The 21,026-nt window shown below is 42.0% G+C and overlaps 1 protein-coding gene across 2 annotated transcripts in view; it reads right to left on the reverse strand.

The window, feature by feature from the left end:
• The window catches only part of NALCN (sodium leak channel, non-selective), a 300,944-nt gene that overhangs the window by 186,551 nt on the left and 93,367 nt on the right, over window positions 1–21,026 (reverse strand). For both annotated transcript variants that reach the window (XM_061435322.1, XM_061435321.1), the window contains one exon: window positions 16,973–17,059. In XM_061435322.1, the coding sequence (XP_061291306.1) occupies window positions 16,973–17,059 (87 nt within the window). The remainder of the gene's footprint in view (window positions 1–16,972; window positions 17,060–21,026) is intronic.

Genomic DNA, 21,026 nt, shown 5'->3' on the forward strand with positions numbered 1-21,026 from the left:
GAACCTGCATCTCTTACCTCTCCTGCATTGGCAGGCAGGTTCTCTACCACTAGCACCACCTGGAAAGTACATATATATATATATATATATATACACATATATACATACACACACACACACATATATATACATATATATAAACATATATATAAAATCTCTCTCTATATATATATATAGAGAGATGCTTAATATAAGACTCTTCAGATCCTACATACACATCCTATTTTTTAAAATTCCCTTCAACTGCGATGTCATTTTGACTTATATTTTTAAAACATCAGAAAAGTTTTGCATCTATTTTGAGTCTGGCTTTGATCCAAGAACTTCTGATTTCGTATGTGACAGTTGGAATTACCAAAATATGAAGAAGAGACTATAACAGAATCATCCCCAAGGCAGCAATGTCAGGAATTCTCAGAAGCCTTGCTACTCAAAGTGTGGTCCCTGGACCAGCAGCTTCCTGGGAGTGTATTATAAATGCAGTGTCTCAGGCCCCATCCCAGATCTACTGAATCAGAATCTGCATCTTTAGCCATGATTACTGTAGATCCTAAAGTTTGAGAAGGTCTGTCACAGAGGATACTCCTTGAGTTGCAGATGAAAACCTGGGTGACCTATACAATTTTTTACAAATTCACAATTTCATGATTCTTAAAAGTAATCATCCAATAAAATATATAGCAAATGCTGACTATAATATTGTGATCTCATTAATATTAATATATTACCTCATCACAAAAATGTATGCCTACTTCCCTTATCCCCTTCAATTCTAAGATCCAAATCAACCTAACCAGTTTGGCTTCATGAAGACAAAAGTGTGAGCCATGTTTTCAGCCATTGGAGAGGATTATGAAGAGTCAGACACGCTTAGTGACTAAACTACCACAGGAGAGAAGGAAATGGTAACCCGCTGGAAAATCCCATGGACAGAGGAGCCTGGCAGCCTACAGTCCACGGGGTCACAAAGAATCAGACACAGCGGAGAACTGCCACTTTTACTTTCATGAAGGCACCAGCACAGACTTACTGTAGGAATGCAGGTGGCTTCTGGAATCTGGAAAAGGCAAAGCAATAGTTGTTGTTTTTTCCCCCCTAAAATTTTTATAAGTACTAAGCCTTGTTCATACCCTGATCTTAGCCTAGGGAGACCATTTTGGACTTCAGACCTATAGAACCATAAATAATAAATCTATGTTGTTTGAATATCACTAAGTTTGTGGAAATTTGTCACAGTAAGAACTAGGAAACTAAACCAAGCCCTGTTTGTGATTCTGACACACACTGGCTCAGATCACCTCCTACGAAATAGGACTGCGGGCATCTGCCCGGTGCTCCAAAATTCTACCTGATCGAAGGATTTCACCCAAGGCCACTTGCCAGTCAAGGCCTCTGCAAAATGTATTACTGCAAATATAAACTCACGATGCCAAGCAAGGCTTTCATCCTGCTTTGTTTCAGGATGTGGAATGAGATGCTGGCTCTGAAACAATGACACTGAGTCCAGCCTCATCCAGGAGAAGAGGGAAGGTCGCTTTTCTTCATATTAGTTCTGAGTCCTACCGTGAAGGGAATGCTTTCAAATATAGAAGTCTATGCCAAACCTGGCGAGGTATCCTCTCTTAATTCAAACTGATGCTGACAAAACGGATTCTCAAAATAAGAGCTCATATTTGAGGGCTTGGTTTGTGCCGAGCCTCATTCCAAACGTAACACGTGCTGGGGTGAAAATTTCATTTAATCCTCAACAACTCTGTGAAAAATGGTGCATTTGCTATCCCCTCATCTATGGAGAAACAGGTAAGGATGCGTCCATTTCCAAGTTCACAGAATCAGAAACTAGTCCCAGATGAATCCACAGCCAATGCTCTCCTGGCCCCTATCAGGCAGTCAACACGCAGCGGACTCTGATTCACACATTAAAGAAGCGTGAGAAGTCACTCCCGTGACTAGTGTTCGTGATTTAATAGAGGACTTCAGCTTGTGAATCCTGTATCTGAAAGCCGAAGGAAAGCTGTTCCCCACTGGAGGGTCTAAGATCTCCATGAAGGAAAAGAATATCAAGTTTGAAGACAGTCTGAGCTGACTGTCTTCAAATCTTGATTCTGTGCTGATTTAACTTCTCTGTGACTCAGTTTTCTTACATGGGAAATGGGTGTGATAACATCTATATCTCTAGGTGGGAACGTGAATATAAATGAGGCTATTTAGCATTGAGTCTAAACAGGATGGAGTCTAAACGGTGTAGATGTCAGAGCAGGCATCTTACACTCCACAATGTTTATTATTATTGCTGTATTTGAAAACACTCTAGGTATTTAAAGGTAGAGATACAGTCAGTTGCTTATGGGGAAGGTGTGTGTGAGCTTAGTCGCTCAGTCGTGTCTGACTCTTTGTGACCCCATGGACTGTAGCCTGTCAAGTTCCTCTGTCCATGAGATTCTCCAGGCAAGAATACTGGAGTGGGTTGACAGGCCCTCCTCCAGGGGATCTTCCCGACCCAGGGATTGAACCTGAGTCTCTCATGTATTCTGCATTGGCAGGTGGGTACTCTACCATTAGCACCACTGGAGAAGCCCTATGGGGAAGGTAAGAAGATATAAGAGGAGAAATCAAGTCAAAGAGATAACTGATCTTGAGAGGGATCAGGGAAATTTATAGATTTTCAAAAAGGTCTTAAGTTGTCTCATTTTTAGTGGCATGAATGCTTAAGGACTCCATAAGAGTTCTTCCTATTCATTTGTTCAGTAAGCTTTCCGATAGAATAGTGCCTTAGACTCTGTAGGCAGGCATCTAACAAATCCAAACAGTGGCCTAGGAGGTCACAATAGTACAGCTCAGAACTCAAATCTTTCTTTCATTTTTAAAGATTCCAAGTTTTTTAAAAACATAATTTTACTTATTTATTTATGGCTGTGCTGGGTCTTCACTGTTGCTTGGGCTTTTCTCTAGTTGCAGTGAGGAGGAGGTCCTCTCGAGCTGTGATGCTCTGGCTTCTCACTGCAGTGGGAGAAGTGCTCTTATTGTAGAGCACAGGCTCAATAATTGTGGAACACAGCCTTAGTTGCTCTATAGCATGTGGGATCTTCCCTGATCAGGGATTGAACCCGTGTCTCCTGCCTGACAGGAGGATTCTTTACCACTGAGCCACCAGGAAAGTCCTCAAATCTTTCTTTAAATTGCTGCTTGAATGAATAAAATATCCTACCCTGGTAAACAAATTTTATGCACAGAACACTGTCTCAGCCAGCTACTAAAAGTTGTGTTTTACAGCAAACATTATCCTCAATGGTGAAAAATTGAAAGCATTTCCTCTAAAGTCAGGAACAAGACAAGGGTGCCCACTTTCACCATTACTATTCAACATAGTTATGGAAGTTTTGGCCACAGCAATCAGAGCAGAAAAAGAAATAAAAGGAATCCAAATTGGAAAAGAAGAAGTAAAACTCTCACTGTTTGCAGATGACATGATCCTCTACATAGAAAACCCTAAAGACTCCACCAGAAAATTACTAGAACTAATCAATGACTATAGTAAAGTTGCGGGATATAAAATCAACACACAGAAATCCCTTGCATTCCTATACACTAATAATGAGAAAACAGAAAGAGAAATTAAGGAAACAATTCCATTCACCATTGCAACGGAAAGAATAAAATACTTAGGAATATATCTACCTAAAGAAACTAAAGACCTATATATAGAAAACCATAAAACACTGGTGAAAGAAATCAAAGAGGACACTAATAGATGGAGAAATATACCATGTTCATGGATTGGAAGAATCAATATAGTGAAAATGAGTATACTACCCAAAGCAATTTATAGATTCAACGCAATCCCTATCAAGCTACCAACAGTATTCTTCACAGAGCTAGAACAAATAATTTCACAATTTGTATGGAAATACAAAAAACCTCGAATAGCCAAAGCAATCCTGAGAAAGAAGAATGGAACTGGAGGAATCGACCTACCTGACTTCAGGCTCTACTATAAAGCCACAGTTATCAAGACAGTATGGTACTGGCACAAAGAGAGAAATATAGATCAATGGAACAAAATAGAAAGCCCAGAGATAAATCCACACACATATGGACACCTTATCTTTGACAAAGGAGGCAAGAATATACAATGGATTAAAGACAATCTCTTTAACAAGTGGTGCTGGGAAATCTGGTCAACCACTTGTAAAAGAATGAAACTAGACCACTTTCTAACACCATACACAAAAATAAACTCAAAATGGATTAAAGATCTCAATGTAAGACCAGAAACTATAAAGCTCCTAGAGGAGAACATAGGCAAAACACTCTCTGACATACATCACAGCAGGATCCTCTATGACCCATCTCCCAGAATATTGGAAATAAAAGCAAAAATAAACAAATGGGACCTAATTAACCTTAAAAGCTTCTGCACATCAAAGGAAACTATTAGCAAGGTGAAAAGACAGCTTTCAGAATGGGAGAAAATAATAGCAGATGAAGCAACTGACAAACAACTAATCTCAAACATATACAAGCAACTCCTACAGCTCAACTCCAGAAAAATAAATGACCCGATCAAAAAATGGGCCAAAGAACTAAATAGACATTTCTCCAAAGAAGACATACAGAGGGCTAACAAACACATGAAAAGATGCTCAACATCACTCATTATCAGAGAAATGCAAATCAAAGCCACTATGAGGTACCATCTCACACCAGTCAGAATGGCTGCGATCCAAAAGTCTACAAATAATAAATGCTGGAGAGGGTGTGGAGAAAAGGGAACCCTCTTACACTGTTGGTGGGAATGCAAACTAGTACAGCCACTATGGAGAACAGTCTGGAGATTCCTTAAAAAACTGGAAATAGAACTGCCTTATGATCCAGCAATCCCACTGCTGGGCATACACTCTGAGGAAACCAGAAGGGAAAGAGACACGTGTACCCCAATGTTCACTGCAGCACTGTTTATAATATCCAGGACATGGAAGCAACCTAGATGTCCATCAGCAGATGAATGGATAAGCAAGCTATGGTACATATACACAATGGAGTATTACTCAGCCATTAAAAAGAATACATTTGAATCAGTTCTAATGAGGTGGATGAAACTGGAGCCTATTATACACAGTGAAGTAAGCCAGAAGGAAAAACACCAATACAGTATACTAATGCATATATATGGAATTTAGAAAGAGGGTAACAATAACCCTGTGTACGAGACAGCAAAAGAGACAGTGATGTATAGAACAGTCTTATGGACTCTGTGGGAGAGGGAGAGGGTGGGAAGATTTGGGAGAATGGCATTGAAACATGTAAAATATCATGTATGAAACGAGATGCCAGTCCAGGTTCGATGCACAATACTGGATGCTTGGGGCTGGTGCACTGGGACAACCCAGAGGGATGGTATGGGGAGGGAGGAGGGGGAGGGTTCAGGATGGGGAGCACATGTATGCCTGTGGCGGATTCATTTTGATGTTTGGCAAAACTAATACAATTATGTAAAGTTTAAAAATAAAATAAAATTAAAAAAAATAAAAGTTGTGTTTTAGTTAGATTTCAAAATAAACATATTTGGAGAACAATGAAATTACAAGGTGAAATTCTCAGAAACCATCCTGCATATGAGCCATGAGCCTAAGAACAAGATCATAATGCAAAAGAGCAAATGCAGAAAGCCTAAAATAATCTCCTGTTTGCAAGTGCTATTTCTTCCCCTCCTCTTAGAAGACATCTGGATAGTTGCTACTTTTATAATCAAGATACAGAATAATTCTGTCCAATACAAAGGATTTGTGTGAAACAGGAAATATCTTTATGTAATGGGCTTCCCGGGTGGCGCAGTGGTAAAGCATGCAGGAGACGCAAGTTCAATCCCTGGGTCAGGCAGATCCCCTGGAGAAGGGAATGGCAATCCATCCAGTATTCTTGCCTGGAGAGTTCCATGGGAAGAGGAGCCTGGTGGGCTATACAGTTCACGGGGTTGCAAAGAGTTGGATGCAACTGAGCATATACCCATTTTGTATAGCAATACTAGAAACAGAACCAATAGCTATCCTTAGAAACTCTGCCTTTCCCTTCTGCCTGCCCCGGCATGTCCTTGCAGAATGAGAGGGCAGAAGGAAATCCACAGGTGGCCTCCCACGAAGGCAGCAAGCATCTCTGGGCCATGCGGGAGCACTCACAGCGCGGAAATGAGCCTCTGTCGGTATATTTATTACCTGAGCCTCCCTGCTTCAGGGCCCTCTGTTTCTGACTTGCAGTCAAGGAGAAGTGCAATGCCAGAGTGCAGGCACTAACATTGTCTACGTTTCCCACTACAGCTCCACCAACCAAACAGTTACTGAATGGACTGTGACAAAAAGTGCTTAGTTCAGAATTATGGGGTGTTTCTGCTTGTCCTCATGAATACTTTAGTGAAAAGTTGAGGGTCTTAAACAGACACTAGATGGGACACTTAAAACCATGATGGTTTTAAGATCTTCAAAGACACTTTAGTTGACATTCCAGTTCAGTTCCAGTTCAGTCCCTCAGTCGTGTCCGACTCTGCGACCCCATGAATCACAGCACGCCAGGCCTCCCTGTCCATATTCAACTCCTGGAGTTCACTCAAACTCATGTCCATCGAGTCAGTGATGCCATCCAGCCATCTCATCCTCTGTCATCCCCTTCTCCTCCTGCTCCCAATCCCTCCCAGCATCAGAGTCTTTTCCAATGAGTCAACTCTTCACATGAGGTGGCCAAAGTATTGGAGTTTCAGCTTCAACATCAGTCCTTCCAATGAACACCCAGGACTGATCTCCTTTAGAATGGACTGGTTGGGTCTGCTTGCAGTCCAAGGGACTCTCAAGAGTCTTATCCAACACCACAGTTCAAAAGCATCAATTCTTCAGTGCTCAGCTTTCTTCACAGTCCAACTCTCACATCATACATGACCACTGGAAAAACCATAGCCTTGACTAGACGGACCTTTGTTGCCAAAGTAATATCTCTGCTTTTCAATATGCTATCTAGGTTGGTCGTAACTTTCCTTCCAAGGAGTAAGCGTCTTTTAATTTCATGGCTGTAATCACCATCTGCAGTGATTTTGGAGCCCCCAAAAATTAGGTCTGACACTGTTTCCACTGTTTCCCCATCTATTTGCCATGAAGTGATGGGACCGGATGCCATGATCTTCGTTTTCTGAATGTTGAGCTTTAAGCTCAACTTTTTCACTCTCCACTTTCACTTTCATCAAGAGGCTTTTTAGTTCCTCTTCACTTTCTGCCATAAGGGTGCTGTCATCTGCATATCTGAGGTTACTGGTATTTCTCTCGGCAATCTTGATTCCAGCTTGTGCTTCTTCCAGCCCAGCGTTTCTCATGATGTACTCTGCATAGAAGTGAAATAAACAGGGTGACAATATACAGCCTTGACGTACTCCTTTTCCTATTTGGAACCAGTCTGTTGTTTCATGTCCAGTTCTAACTGTTGCATCCTGACCTGCATACAGGTTTCTCAAGAGGCAGGTCAGGTGGTCTGGTATTCCCATCTCTTTCAGAATTTTCCATATTTTACTGTGATCCACACAGTCAAAGGCTTTGGCATAGTCAATAAAGCAGAAATAGATGTTTTTCCAGAACTCTCTTGCTTTTCCGATGCTCCACTGGATGTTGGCAATTTGATCTCTGGTTCCTCTGCCTTTTCTAAAACCAGCTTGAACATCAGGAAGTTCATGGTTCATGTATTGCTGAAGCCTGGCTTGGAGAATTTTGAGCATTACTTTACTAGCGTGTGAGATGAGTGTAATTGTGCAGTAGTTTGAGCATTCTTTGGCATTGCCTTTCTTTGGGATTGGAATGAAAACTGACCTTTTCCAGTCCTGTGGCCACTGCTGAGTTTTCCAAATTTGCTGGCATATTGAGTGCAGCACTTTCACAGCATCATCTTTCAGGATTTGAAAGAGCTCAACTGCAGTTCCATCACCTCCACTAGCTTTGTTCGTAGTGATGCTTTCTAAGGCCCACTTGACTTCACATTTCAGGATGTCTGGCTCTAGGTGAGTGATCACACCATCATGATATTGGGTCATGAAGCTCTTTTTTTGTACAGTTCTTCTGTGTATTCTTGCCACCTCTTCTTAATATCTTCTGCTTATGTTAGGTCCATACCATTTCTGTCCTTTATTGAGCCCATCTTTGCATGAAATGTTCGCTTGGTATCTCTACCAATTGACATTCCAAAGCTAATTAAAATGTCTACATACAGAATCCCTTGAAATTTATTTATATATATATATTTTTTAGTTTTAGTTTTCAATAGTGGGAAGGTGAACATAAAACCTTTATTTTAAATTCAAGAGGGAAATCATAAACTCAAAAATGAAGTTAATTAGGTGTTTTTCTCAAATAACTCTATCATATCAGATCAGATCAGTCCCTCAGTCATGTCCGACTCTTTGCGACCCCATGAACTGCAGCACGCCAGTCCTCCCTGTCCATCACCAACTCCCGGAGTTCACTCAGACTCACGTCCATCGAGTCAGTGATGCCATCCAGCCATCTCATCCTCTGTCGTCCCTTCTCCTCTTGCCCCCAATCCCTCCCAGGATTAGAGTCTTTTCCAATGAGTCAACTCTTCGCATAAGGTGGCCAAAGTACTGGAGTTTCAGCTTTAGCATCATTCCCTTCAAAGAAATCCCAGGGCTGATCTCCTTCAGAATGGACTGGTTGGATCTCTTTGCAGTCCAAGGGACTCTCAAGAGTCTTCTCCAACACCACAGTTCAAAAGCATCAATTCTTCAGCACTCAGCCTTCTTCACAGTCCGACTCTCACATCCATACATGACCACTGGAAAAACCATAGCCTTGACTAGATGAACCTTTGTTGGCAAAGTAAGGCCTCTGCTTTTGAATATGCTATCTAGGTTGGTCATAACTTTCCTTCCAAGGAGTAAGCGTCTTTTAATTTCATGGCTCTAGTCACCATCTGCAGTGATTCTGGAGCCCAGAAAAATAAAGTCTGACACTGTTTCCACTGTTTCCCCATCTATTTCCCATGAAGTGATGGGACTGGATGCCATGATCTTCGGTTTCTGAATGTTGGGCTTTAAGCCAACTTTTTCACTCTCGACTTTCACCTTCATCAAGAGGCTTTTTAGTTCCTCTTTACTTTCTGCCATAAGGGTAGTGCCCAATGTCATAAAAGACTTAGGTTGTTACATTTGATGAATGCAGAAATCAATAAAAAAATTTAAGCTATATAGTATCTTGAAGTGGAAGACTCACTTTGAAAACCTTCAAGTATTTAAGAAATTTGCAGGTTTGGAAAAAACATACCAGAAATACTGCAAGTACAAAATGACTGCTTTTTACATTGTCCAAAGCTGTCATCAGCCTTAGGGCAGGGAGAGAGTCATGCTGCTTTTCCAGACTCTAGGATGGTAGCAATTGTGTTGAACACTGAAGAAATACATGGCAATTTCAAGCCCTGGATGACAGTTTAAAGAAGCTGCATATTTAACCCCAGAAATCAAGACCTGCAAGAACAAAGTACCCCTCATTTTTCCAAAGGCGACAATGCCACAGATATTTGATGGAAATTTGTCTTCCACGACTATCTGTTAGAGATTCATATAGGACTTACTTGAACGAGAAGATGAACATATACAGTGATACAGGAATTTAGTTTGTGATCATCTGAAACAAATAATTTTAAGATGATCTGAATATTTCTTTCTTCCAATTAGCTCAAAAATCAAAGACAATAAAACCATTTAAACACAGTAAGATAGGAGAAGAAATAAAAAAATAGCACTAATAATTTCATTTTATTTTTTGTTAGTCTGCTGGTATCTATTCTGAGTATAACTACTATTTAAAATGCATATATATTGAGTATATAGAGAATGTAATATATATTTAAATATCTATGTATGGAATATTTACAACTGAGGTTGTACAGAGTAGAGCCCTCTCCTTAGTTTATTTGGCCACACTGGTTCCAAGACTACGCAGGTGCCTACTCATGCAGGTCTTTTTGGATTAAACTCTTATGTACCTTCTTGTTCTGTATTGCCTTTAGCTATTTTATTCTCCCTGTTCTTAATTCTCATTCTGTGCTTTTATAGAATAATTATTTTCTTCCATTCACCCCCCTACCCCGACAAGAGATTTCTCCAAGCCAGCTGTTTTATGCTCCGAAAGTGAAAATTGTTCAGTCACGTCTGACTCTTTGAGATGCCATGGACTATATAGTCCATGGACTTCTCCAGGCCAGAATACTGAAGCGGGTAGCCTTTCCCTTCTGCAGGGGATCTTCCCAACCCAGGGATCAAACCCAGGTCTCCCTCATTGCAGGCAGATTCTTCAGCAGCTGAGCCACCAGGGAAGCCCGTTTTCTGTTCTACTGTTAGAGAAACGAGGAGGAGGGACTTCCTCGGTGGTCCAGTGATTAAGATTCACCTTCCAATGGACGGAGTGTAGGTTCGATCCCTGGTCGGGGAACTAAGCTCTGACATATAGAGTGGAGCAGACAGAAAATAAAACAATAATAATAAAAAAAGAAAATAAAGATGAGGGTGTGTGTGGGTGCATGTGTTTTGGGGAGGGATCGCTGACAGCTGCGTGAGGGGAGAGTAAGAATTTGTGTCCGCTGTGTGTGAGAGTGTGTGCTTTTCTACATGAAAGCACACTCATGAGCACATCCACATATAACCCCCCTCGCAATATTTGCTCACTGATTATCATGTGAAAGCTACAGTGGAAACAGCTGGAAGCAGAGAGAAACCGACCGAATATAATCGAGGAGTCAGAGGTCACTGTACCGAGGAAGCTATGATCTGATTTTCAGGGCAAGGACCTTAGCATGGGATGGAAGGAATGATTCGGAGAAATGCAAAAGACTGAATTAACGACAGACTTGCAAACCGGTCAGATTTGGGGAGGACCATGAGCAGTGCCTTACAGGTTGGTGTAGAGGTTTCTGGAGTTGCAGGAAAAGCCTGCTTTCCATATGGGGAGGGGTGGGCGGGGTGGGTGGTGCTATGTCCATGAGAACACCTGGGCCCGTGTCTGCTGGACACTGAGATTTACACTTCTAACAGCTGGAGGGCAGGGCAAGCGAGAAGGGAAGGCTGTGACGTCACGGACTACCGGGTGCATGAGCGCTGACTTCCTGGAACTAAAAAGAACACTTGAAGTGAAAGAGTTAGGAGAGAACTGTATACTAAGGATAAGGAGAGCTGACTTCCTGGAACTAAATAGAACACTTGAAGCGAAAGAGTTAGGGGAGAACTGTATACTAAGGATAACGACAACCATCTCTACGGACTGAGCAACCCGCTGCAACCCACACACCGTGGTAGGTATTTTATGTGCGTCAGTTTTCATCCTTAAAAGCTGCTGAGAGACGTCGCCCATTTTTTCAGGTGAGGAAGCTGAGTCTCTGGGAGATTTAGCCAACAGTCCGAGCTTCTCCTGGGCCATACTGTTGCGGCTGGACCATTCCATCTTCCCACATGGGACTGTAAGGTGGAAGAGGTCTGCTTGCAGATGGAACCTACATTCTCCTGGGCTCAGTCAGTTCTTGGAATTATCTACCAATTCATGGGAAGGTTCATTAAGAAGATAGATATTTAAGGAGCACCTAAGGGGTCTTCTAAGGGGATCAAACCTGTCCATCCTAAAGGAAATCAGTCCTGAATATTCACTGGAAGGATTGATGCTGAAGCTGAAGCTCCAATATTTTGGCCACATGATGTAAAGGGCCAACTCATTGGAAAAGCCCCTGATGCTGGGCAACATTGAAGGCAGGAAGAGAAGGGGATGACAAAGGATGAGATGGTTGGATGGCATCACTGACTTGATGGACATGAGTTTGAGTAAGCTGTGGAAGTTGGTGATGGACAGGAAATCCTGGCATACTGCAGTCCATGGGGTCCTAAAGAATCGGACATGATTGAGTGATTGAACTGAACGGAAAGGGCCTTCCCTGGTGATCCAGTAGTTAGGACTCTGGGCTTCCACTGCCAGGGGCACAGGTTCGATCCCTGGCTGGGGAACTAATATCCTGCATGCCGTGTGGCAAGGCCAAAAAAAGAAAAAGCAAAGTGTCTAGGATGTCTCTTTCTCTCTCTAAATACACATATCATACAATCTACCCCTCCTCCAATCTTCACCTTCAATGGAAATTTCCTCAAAAAGCATTAAAACATCATAGTAACAATTTTGCTGCAATTTGACCTACTTATGGTAAAAGCCTATCATTTCTGTTCTTTATAGAAGGAGGCACACGAGGGGGTGTTACCAGAGAGAAACTGAGCTGGGGCAGGCTAGGGCTCAGGCATACTTTCATTTTCTTGTCACTGACTTTCTTCAAGATAACAGATCACTGGGTATGTGTTGCAAGAAGACTCACAACGGTGCAGCCGCATCTGTCAAACTGTCAGGAGGTGAAAACTCCCACCTGAGAGGTGGGAGAAAAATGTCTAGTCACAGCAGCCGCCTAGGAACGAGGTTCCAATTTAGCCGTGTTCTATTTATCGTGCATGAGGGTTACCTCGTCAGGGCGGCCATCGCTGATGCTAAAATTGAGTTTAAACAGCTAAGTGACTGTTAGATATGCAAAGAGTCCATTATAACTTTTCACTTTTCTGAGACTCACATGAAAGACACCCTTAAAGAAAATTTCTAAATGGTTTTGGCCACACCGCATAGAAGAATTACGTTATTGCCTCAATGCACGTAGGCATACTAAGTCACTTCTGTTGTGTCCGACTCTTTGTGACCCTATGGACTGCAGACTTCCAGGCTCTTCTGTTCATGGGATTCTCCAGGCAAGAATACTAGAGTGGGTTGCCATGCCCTCCTCCAGGGGAGCTTCCGACCCAGGGATCGAACTCACGCCTACCACTGAGCCACCTAGGAAGCCCCAGGAAAGCCTTGTGCTTTGCTAAAATGAACCTGCTGCTTGCATTCAATTCCCATGACCTCCTACATCTGGCCAATCTCCCTGTTTGGATAAAATTCCTCCCGGCTTCCGACTCCCCTTTGGATGTTTTCTGGTGAGTCTCTATTGTTTTTTTTGTTTTTTTTAAAGATTTATTATTTATTTGACTGCACCAGGTCTAAGCTGTGGCATGTTGGATCTAGTTCCCTGACCAGGGATTGAACCTGGGCCCCCGCATTGGAAGCACAGAGTTTCAGTCACTGGATCCCCTGGGAAGTCCCCAGGTGAGTCTTCGAAACCCTTAAACAGGAGGTTACTAAACTCAGTCATAATCTGCCATATTGGAGCAATAAACATAAAAAAAAAAAAAAAGGAAGCTAGTCTTTGTGGTGAGAAAACAGAGACAAATGCACTGACAGAAACAAAGATGAGAAATCATGTAAGCGTAGTCCCCCGGCAGGCCTGGTTATACTCACAATAAATGCTCCCTGAGACCATATGGTCTGATCCTTGCAACCAAACAATTCTTGACTAGAACATACATACTCACTGAATTTTTCACCAGCCAAGGAGGACGTATTACCCCCCATGTAAAGAAATACGCTCAAGGTTATACGCTAAGTAGCATAGTTGAAATATCTCCACCTTCAAAACCTATTCCCTAAGAGGCTACAACGGGGTGGTTTGTTCGCCCTGAGGAAAGGTGCTGTCCTGAGTATTACATCATAGGAAAGATGCTGTCTTGGGTATTACGTCATAGAACAAAGTAAGGACGTCTGCAGCTGGGAGGCAGGCTGAGAGGGTATGTGAGCGGTCGTGTGCTGGAGACCGTCGCAGCACAAGCAGAAACAGATTCGCAAATATTTTCTCTCATCATTTGAGGGCTAGTTTTTACTTTTTTGTTAGTGTCATGAGTTTACAGTTTTATTCTTACATTCAGATCTGTGATCCACTCTGAATTAATTTTTGTGTATCAGACAGGGGTCCAAATTCATTCCTCTGCATGTGGATATTCAGTTGTCCTAATACTATTAGTTGAAAAAACTATTTTTTCCCCTCTTGAATAGTTTTGGTACCCTGTCAAAAATCAACTGACATATATATGGTTACACAACTCTTTGAATGTACTAAAGGTCACTGAATCATGCATTTTAAATTGGTGAATTTTATAGCTATCCAAATCATATCTCAATTTAAAAAAAAGGTCAGTTGTAAAAATAATTTCTATTCAACATTAATAAAAAGTAAAAGAGAAAAAAAATTAAAAATGAAAGGAAATCAGGAATGGGGTTTGGCTTATTCACATTCCCCATCACTTCCAGCCATCTTGTTCCCGTAACCAGGACCTAAGGCAGGAAAAGAAAACTTGACCCCAGACAACAAGCCTCTCAGCAGAGCACAGGGAAGTGGGGAAAGAGAGACAGAAAGACATTCCAGGAACGATGGAGTGGGGGCGGGGCAGTGAGTGAGTGGGTGGTTCAGATGAAAAATTTCCTGTTTCCTAGTTTTAGACGACATTAATCATTAGTAAAAGCCGAGTGAGTACTTCACGACCATTGTACCTTCAATACTTATTCTTGACTTATTTTTCTTTCTCTTTAGTAAGTGAATTAAGAATTCATTCGTTTTTCACCCAGAAGTAGAAGTGTGCTCTTTCTCTTTGGTCACAGTCTCGTCATGCCTGATACAAACAGGTGACCCCTGGGCCATCACGCTTTTCATCCATATTCTTTCAAACTGGCTCCTCCTGGACCAAACATGGGGCCTGCTCAGGACCCCACGTGGGATGCTGAGCTGAAGGCAGCCTCATCCCGAAGTGTCTGCCTTCTTTCTCTGTTGTCTCAACGTTGTCACACGCATCATCATTCATACAATTTACCAGGCGTGCCGCAACACCCACTCAGGGCTGTCTCCTGTCTCCCCGATGCCACACCCATGCCTGGCTAGTCTGAGGTCCGTCCCCTCCTCCACCGACCTTCCTGCTCAGTGCCGTAACCCCCACCATGCCTCCGCTAACTCTTGCCAGCTCAAATCTTCGCAGTGCAGAGGCTGGGCTTCCCGATTCCAGACGGCAGCCTTGAGGCATCCATTAGCACACACTGACTAGCTTTTAAGCAATGCCTCTGGGGCACAGAAGACGCTGATTTGGCACTCCCAGCAGGCTGATCGTTTATTTCTGCTACAAATTAGTGTTTTCCTTGGCACCTTTTTCTCAGCTGGAGAGAGCATGGGACAGGAAATGAGAAGGCCAGGCACGAGACCTGGTGTCTCCGCTTGGTTGAGGTCAGGGGACTCAGGCACCCATCTGGGTCTCCACTTCCTTGTCAATGGAGGCCAGTAGGCGATGCCAATCTTTCCACAGCACAGGGCTGTACTGGCCTCACCATGAGTCATTACCTGCCCCATTCCCTTGGTCTTGGTTTAAATACTGCGGCATCCACTGAGTCCGAGGAGCAAGGACTGCAAATGACCTAGGCCCACAGCATGCCCTGCTACTTCTTTAGCACACCCATCTGTCCTGGATTGCTAGTTCAATGCTGTGCCTTCCCAGCTGGTGCTAGTCGCAAAGGCTCTGTCAGTACAGGACATGAGAGATGCGAGTTCGATGCCCGGGTTGGGAAGACCCCTTGGAGAAAGGCATGGCTCCCCATTTTAGTATTCTTGCCTGGAAAATTCCATGGACAGAGAAGTCTGGAGGGCTAGAGTCCATGGGGCCCCAAAGAGTGGGACATGACTGAGCATAATTCAATGCTGGGTTTTCTCCTCACTCCCTATAGGACCCTGTAAGCTCCATGAAGAAAGGGGCTGTGCTTGTCTTGTTCAGGACTATCTTTGTGTCAGTAAATATCAGCTGGTGGATTAATGAATCTTGTAAGTGAAAGTACTCTTTAGGCAAGAAGCTGCTGTTACTAGAGTGGTTGTTATTATTGTTATTACTGTAGTAATAGCAGTAGTAGAGGTAGTTATGGTGGTTTAGAAGCTAAGTCGTGGCTGACTCTTGAGACCCCATGGACTGTAGCCCGCCAGGCTCCTCTGTCCATGGGATTTTCCAGGCAAGAGTACCAAAGTGGGTTGCCATTTCCTTCTCCAGGGGATCTTCCCGACCCAGGGATTGAACCCAGGGTTCAATTGCAGGCAGATTCTTTACCAACTGAGGTACAGAGGAATAGAAACTGAATTATTTGCAACATTGTCACCATCAAATATATGACAGAAAGAGAAGTGCAGGATGGTATGTAATAGTATTGATATTCATCATAAACTCTTCCTCTTTTTCTGATCCATCCTGTAAATGGATCGAAACAAATAAATATATGATTAAACTGCCATATAAGTACAGCCTACAGTAATGGTTCAGAGGACAGTATTTTGCTTCTTAATTGCCAGTCCTTGAAATGTACCCCACCTGGAGAAAGACCCAGAGGAAAGACAGAAGGTGTGTTCTCATCATGGAGCAGGTAATAAACCCTTCCCAATATTATGGGTAAAAGCACGTTAGTCGCTCAGTCATGTCCAACTCTTTGTGACTCCATGGACTGTAGCCTGCCAGGCTCCTCTGTCCGTGAATTCTCCAAGCAAGAATACTGGAGTGGGTTGCCATGCCCTTCTCCAGGAGATCTTTCCGACCCACTCTTCTTACATCACGTTGCTTAGAAAGCCTAGAGGCAAAGAACAGCAGACTGTGTGTTACACACAGTTCCTTCCCAGGAACACGGCAAGGCACCCACGTAAGCCAAGTATGATCTTGACTGCCCCTCCCCCCAGATAACTCAGGCCTTTGGAGAAGAGAAGTTTTATAAGATTCAATGAGACAACAAAATTCCTCATTGATTCAGTACCACTGGTCTATTACCTGTGTGCATTCATTCACTGGAAAGTTACCAAATCCCTAGTGTGTATCTAAAGAGATGCTAGGTCCTGGGGATACAGGATGGAGCAAAATACTGCCCACACATTCGGGGAGATCTAGAGTTTGGAGCGCTATGGGTTTCCCTGTATAAAAGAAGTCAAAGACTTTTGTGGGGTGAGTTTTAGAAATGGCATTGTTCCGCACCTGGAGGCAGGCTGGGGCGCGTCCCTGGGGCTTGTTGACATCCACGGCTACCAGCTGCCACCCGCCAGCAGCATCTTCGTGAAACATCTTCAAGACAAAGAGGGAGATGAGTCAGAAACACTTCCAAGGGAACATTGAGAGCTCTAACTTTGACTCCAGCTTTTTACATTTTTATGTTATCAAAGATTTGTCTTCTTACACTTTTATATTTACAGCATGAGTCATTCCAGTAATGTTCATTTTAACACTGCAAACTTAAGTGCATAATAATAATAAGGATAATGGCTTGCATTAATTGAGCACTTGCTATGTATCCGATCCTTTCTGCCTTGAATATGCTCTGCATAGAATTACTCAAATATTCTTCTTCGTAAGACTTTACAGTAGGTATCTTATTCCCATTATGTTGATTATTATATATTAGATCTCAGAGAAAATGATAATTAGAATACCAAAGCACGACATGCTTTAACAAAAAGTGGCAAATTTTTATCTTTATTTAATGGAGAGTTCTCACTGAACCAAAAGAAGAACATTCTCAGGATGAATAAGAAATGTGTGTGTAGCCTAGAGAAAGAGGGGAGTGCTGTTTTAATGGTAGGAGAATGACAAAGCACTTAAAAGTCTTTCTGAAATCAGTTTACATAGGCCACAATTAATCTGCTCAGCAAAAACTTTATGTACACATTTATGAAGGGAAGAAGTTTTTTTTATCTTAAAACACATGCATGATGAAATTCAGGATTGTACAGGATACTAAAATCTGACAGTCATTAAACTGGGCAACCAACTTGCTGGATGTGTAGGTTACCTATCTTACACTGTACTACCTCAAAATTTAGTTATCTATCAATAATGCACTAAGCTGGAAGGCATTTACCACTTATAAGTATTTTCCCACTAATATATATTTTCTTTTCAATTCCTTAGGTGTGCATGTACGAGTGTGGTGGAATAGGGTGGCTCTTTATTTTTTAAGAAAAGTCACAGCTACAAGCACTCACTGTTTTATTCCTGTCCGAGTTCACTATTTCACACATGTAAACACTTTCTTTGCCATCTTTATGTCTTCCTGTTACACTGACCCTGTGATCATTAGGGTAATTATTGATGGAAATATGAGATGATGCCGAGATCCCATTACCTAGGATTTATAACTTCAAACCCCTGGTAACAGAGGTAGTAGATCATTTTTTTTTTTTTCCCATGAGGAAGGCAGGATTGTAGATCCCCCACCAGGGATCAAACCCAGGCCCCCTGCAGTGGAAGCACTGAGCCTTAACCACTGAACTGCCATGAAAGTCCTCATATATGTATTTTAAAAATGACAAAGTGGAGGTGCACCTTTACACAAAGGTTCTCTGATTCAAGGTCCCAATTACAAATGATTTTTTTCAGCTGTCCATTTACAGGACTTTGATTCCTTTTAGAATGAATCTTAAAAGGTATGCTGAGTGGTAGAATCAAGCACAGGCATCACAAATAGGCTCATTCTCAGAATACGTACGTTGGGTGACACGCAAACATGTATAAGAGCCTTTTAAAATACCTGTCAAATGTCTCGAAGTCTCCTTTTAAGGAGAAAAGACAAAAGCGATCCTGCCAGTCACTATTGCATTCATATGTTATTTGAATATTTCCATATCAATAAAGTTCTATCATGACTTAGTGGTGTTCATTTATTCTAATTTTATAATTTAAAATCAATAATTTATTGCTAGAGTTAATCTTCTTCCTCTCTGTCTCTCTCTCTCTCTTTTTTTTTTTTTTACCAAAATGCTTCCATAAACATTCTCAAATGTATATCTTTGAGCATTGTCCAGAATTTTTTTAGGATAAATTACTAGAAGTGCAACTCTTTGTCAAATACTTTATATGTTTTTAAGGCTTCTGATACATACTGCCAAACTGTTTTGTAAAAAGCATGCTCCAATTTACAGTCTTAGTAATAATGTATGAAAGTTGCCTTTTCTCCACCTTTCATCCAAAAAGAAAACTTTTTGTTTTTTAAGAGAAGAGATGCCAGAAAAAAAGATAGTTCATTGACAGCAGGGTCTGCAATGACTAAATTAAAAGGAGGTAGGATCTCAGTGGGCAAAACTGAGTGGGGGAAAAAAAAAGACCCTTAAGGCCAAGGAAGCTGGTTTTGAGTGCCAGTTCCACCATTTGCCAGGTACATAATACTGGATCAAATAATTAACTTTCCAATTCTTATCTTTTTTAATCTGCAAAGCAGAGACAATAATGGTACCCACTTCACAACATAATCATGAAAATTAAATAAGATGGCTTTAAAGTCAATAGGGCAGACCATGCTGTGATTTGCTGTGACAGTGTATGAATTAATGGAATATTCCCAATGAGCACTCCGCTCTTGGTACAATCACATGGGGATCCACGGAGACTTCAGTCTTGAGAATCATCTCATGCTTATCTGTTTGCAACTGTTTGCTAGGGTCTTATAAAGCATCACTTGATTTAGCTAAGAAATTTGCTTTGAGGAGTGTTCTAGTTTAGGCAGAATATCATCATCAGCAACAACAATAACAGATTACTTAATGGTAGGTGGAAGAGAATGAATCTTGGTAACAGGAACAATCACTAGCAACGGAATTAAAATTCCAAACCCAAGACATATATACACATTTGTTAATGAAAAGAAAATTCAAAATTTATTTTGAAATTCACAGGCTCTTTGGGTTCTTTCAAAATCAATCATTTAAAAAAAAAGGGGGGGAATAGTCATTATCACACAAAATAATGAGGGTAGATACTTGACTTGATTTTGTTATTAAATAATATATTCCATGACTCAGGGTTACAAAACACAATTCTCATTTACGGCTTCCTGTGATGAATGTATTATTCCATTACTATAGTTTCTTATTAGAAGGAGCTCACTATTGTACCTCCTACAATAGCCCTTCCCAGAAACTGCTTTCACTAAATTGCTTTCTCACATATTTTAATGATGTATATTCATGTGGAAACCAATGGTCTTAGAATGCAGTAAACACATTTTTACTAAAGTGTTGTCTTGGAACATAATGTGGTACACAGTCTTTTTATAGAGGAGAAGTTCTTTTCATTCTTAATCACATGCCTTTTCATCTATGCCTTTCAGCCTTTTAATCTGAGCTACGTATTTACACAGAAGTTGTTCAGGTATTGGAGGAACCCGTATTCTGAGAATGCTCACGGACCTACAAAGGAGGAAGAAGCCCTGTGTCCTTGAATCAACTCCACCCTTATCAGTCTTTCATCTTCTTCAGAAGACATGAACCAGCAAGTCAGAGACAATGACAGACCCAGGAATGATTGCTGTCTTTAGACAATCAGAAGATTTATTTACGTGACCTTGGGGCTTCCCTGGTGGCTCAGACGGTAAAGCGTCTGCCTGCAATATGGGAAACCCGAGTTTGATCGCTGGGTCGGTAAGATCCTCTGGAGAAGGAAATGGCAACCCACCCCAGTACCCTTGCCTGGAAAATCCCATGCACAGAGGAGACTGGTATGCTACAGTCCACGGGGTTACAAAGAGTCAGACATGACTGAGCGACTTTACTTTTCCAATAGGCTCTTACTGGGCCATGCTTCGTATATACAAGTTGGGTGCGTTTTGATGGGCAGAGGCTGTCTTGTGTCTCTCATCTCATAAAACATAGCCTTTCGGGGCCCTACAGTTTGGTCGTTCTTTCAGTTCTAAGCTCATCCCTATCATGAACCAGCCTAGATCAGAGGACCCTGCGACTGGCCACAGATATCCAAGGTGAAGTGTCTAAGGATGGGCATGCAACTCTGGACTGGGGATTTGTCCAAAGTCCACTAGCACATCAGCCCATCCCAACATCCAATTCTGGGCCAATACCCGCTACGGACCTGTAGCATGGCGTCAGACCCGCCTCTGTGGGCTGACACAGGGGACGATGGCATCCTGATGTATGAATCTCTAGCACTTTAACCCAACACATAACTGAGCAAGTAGCAACAGTGACCCGTGTCTAATAACTACAGGCACCAGAGACACCCTCCCCATCGGAGTTCAGGCAAACTA

This window comes from Bos javanicus, chromosome 12, assembly GCF_032452875.1.
Source record: "Bos javanicus breed banteng chromosome 12, ARS-OSU_banteng_1.0, whole genome shotgun sequence".
NCBI classification, from domain to species: domain Eukaryota; kingdom Metazoa; phylum Chordata; class Mammalia; order Artiodactyla; family Bovidae; genus Bos; species Bos javanicus.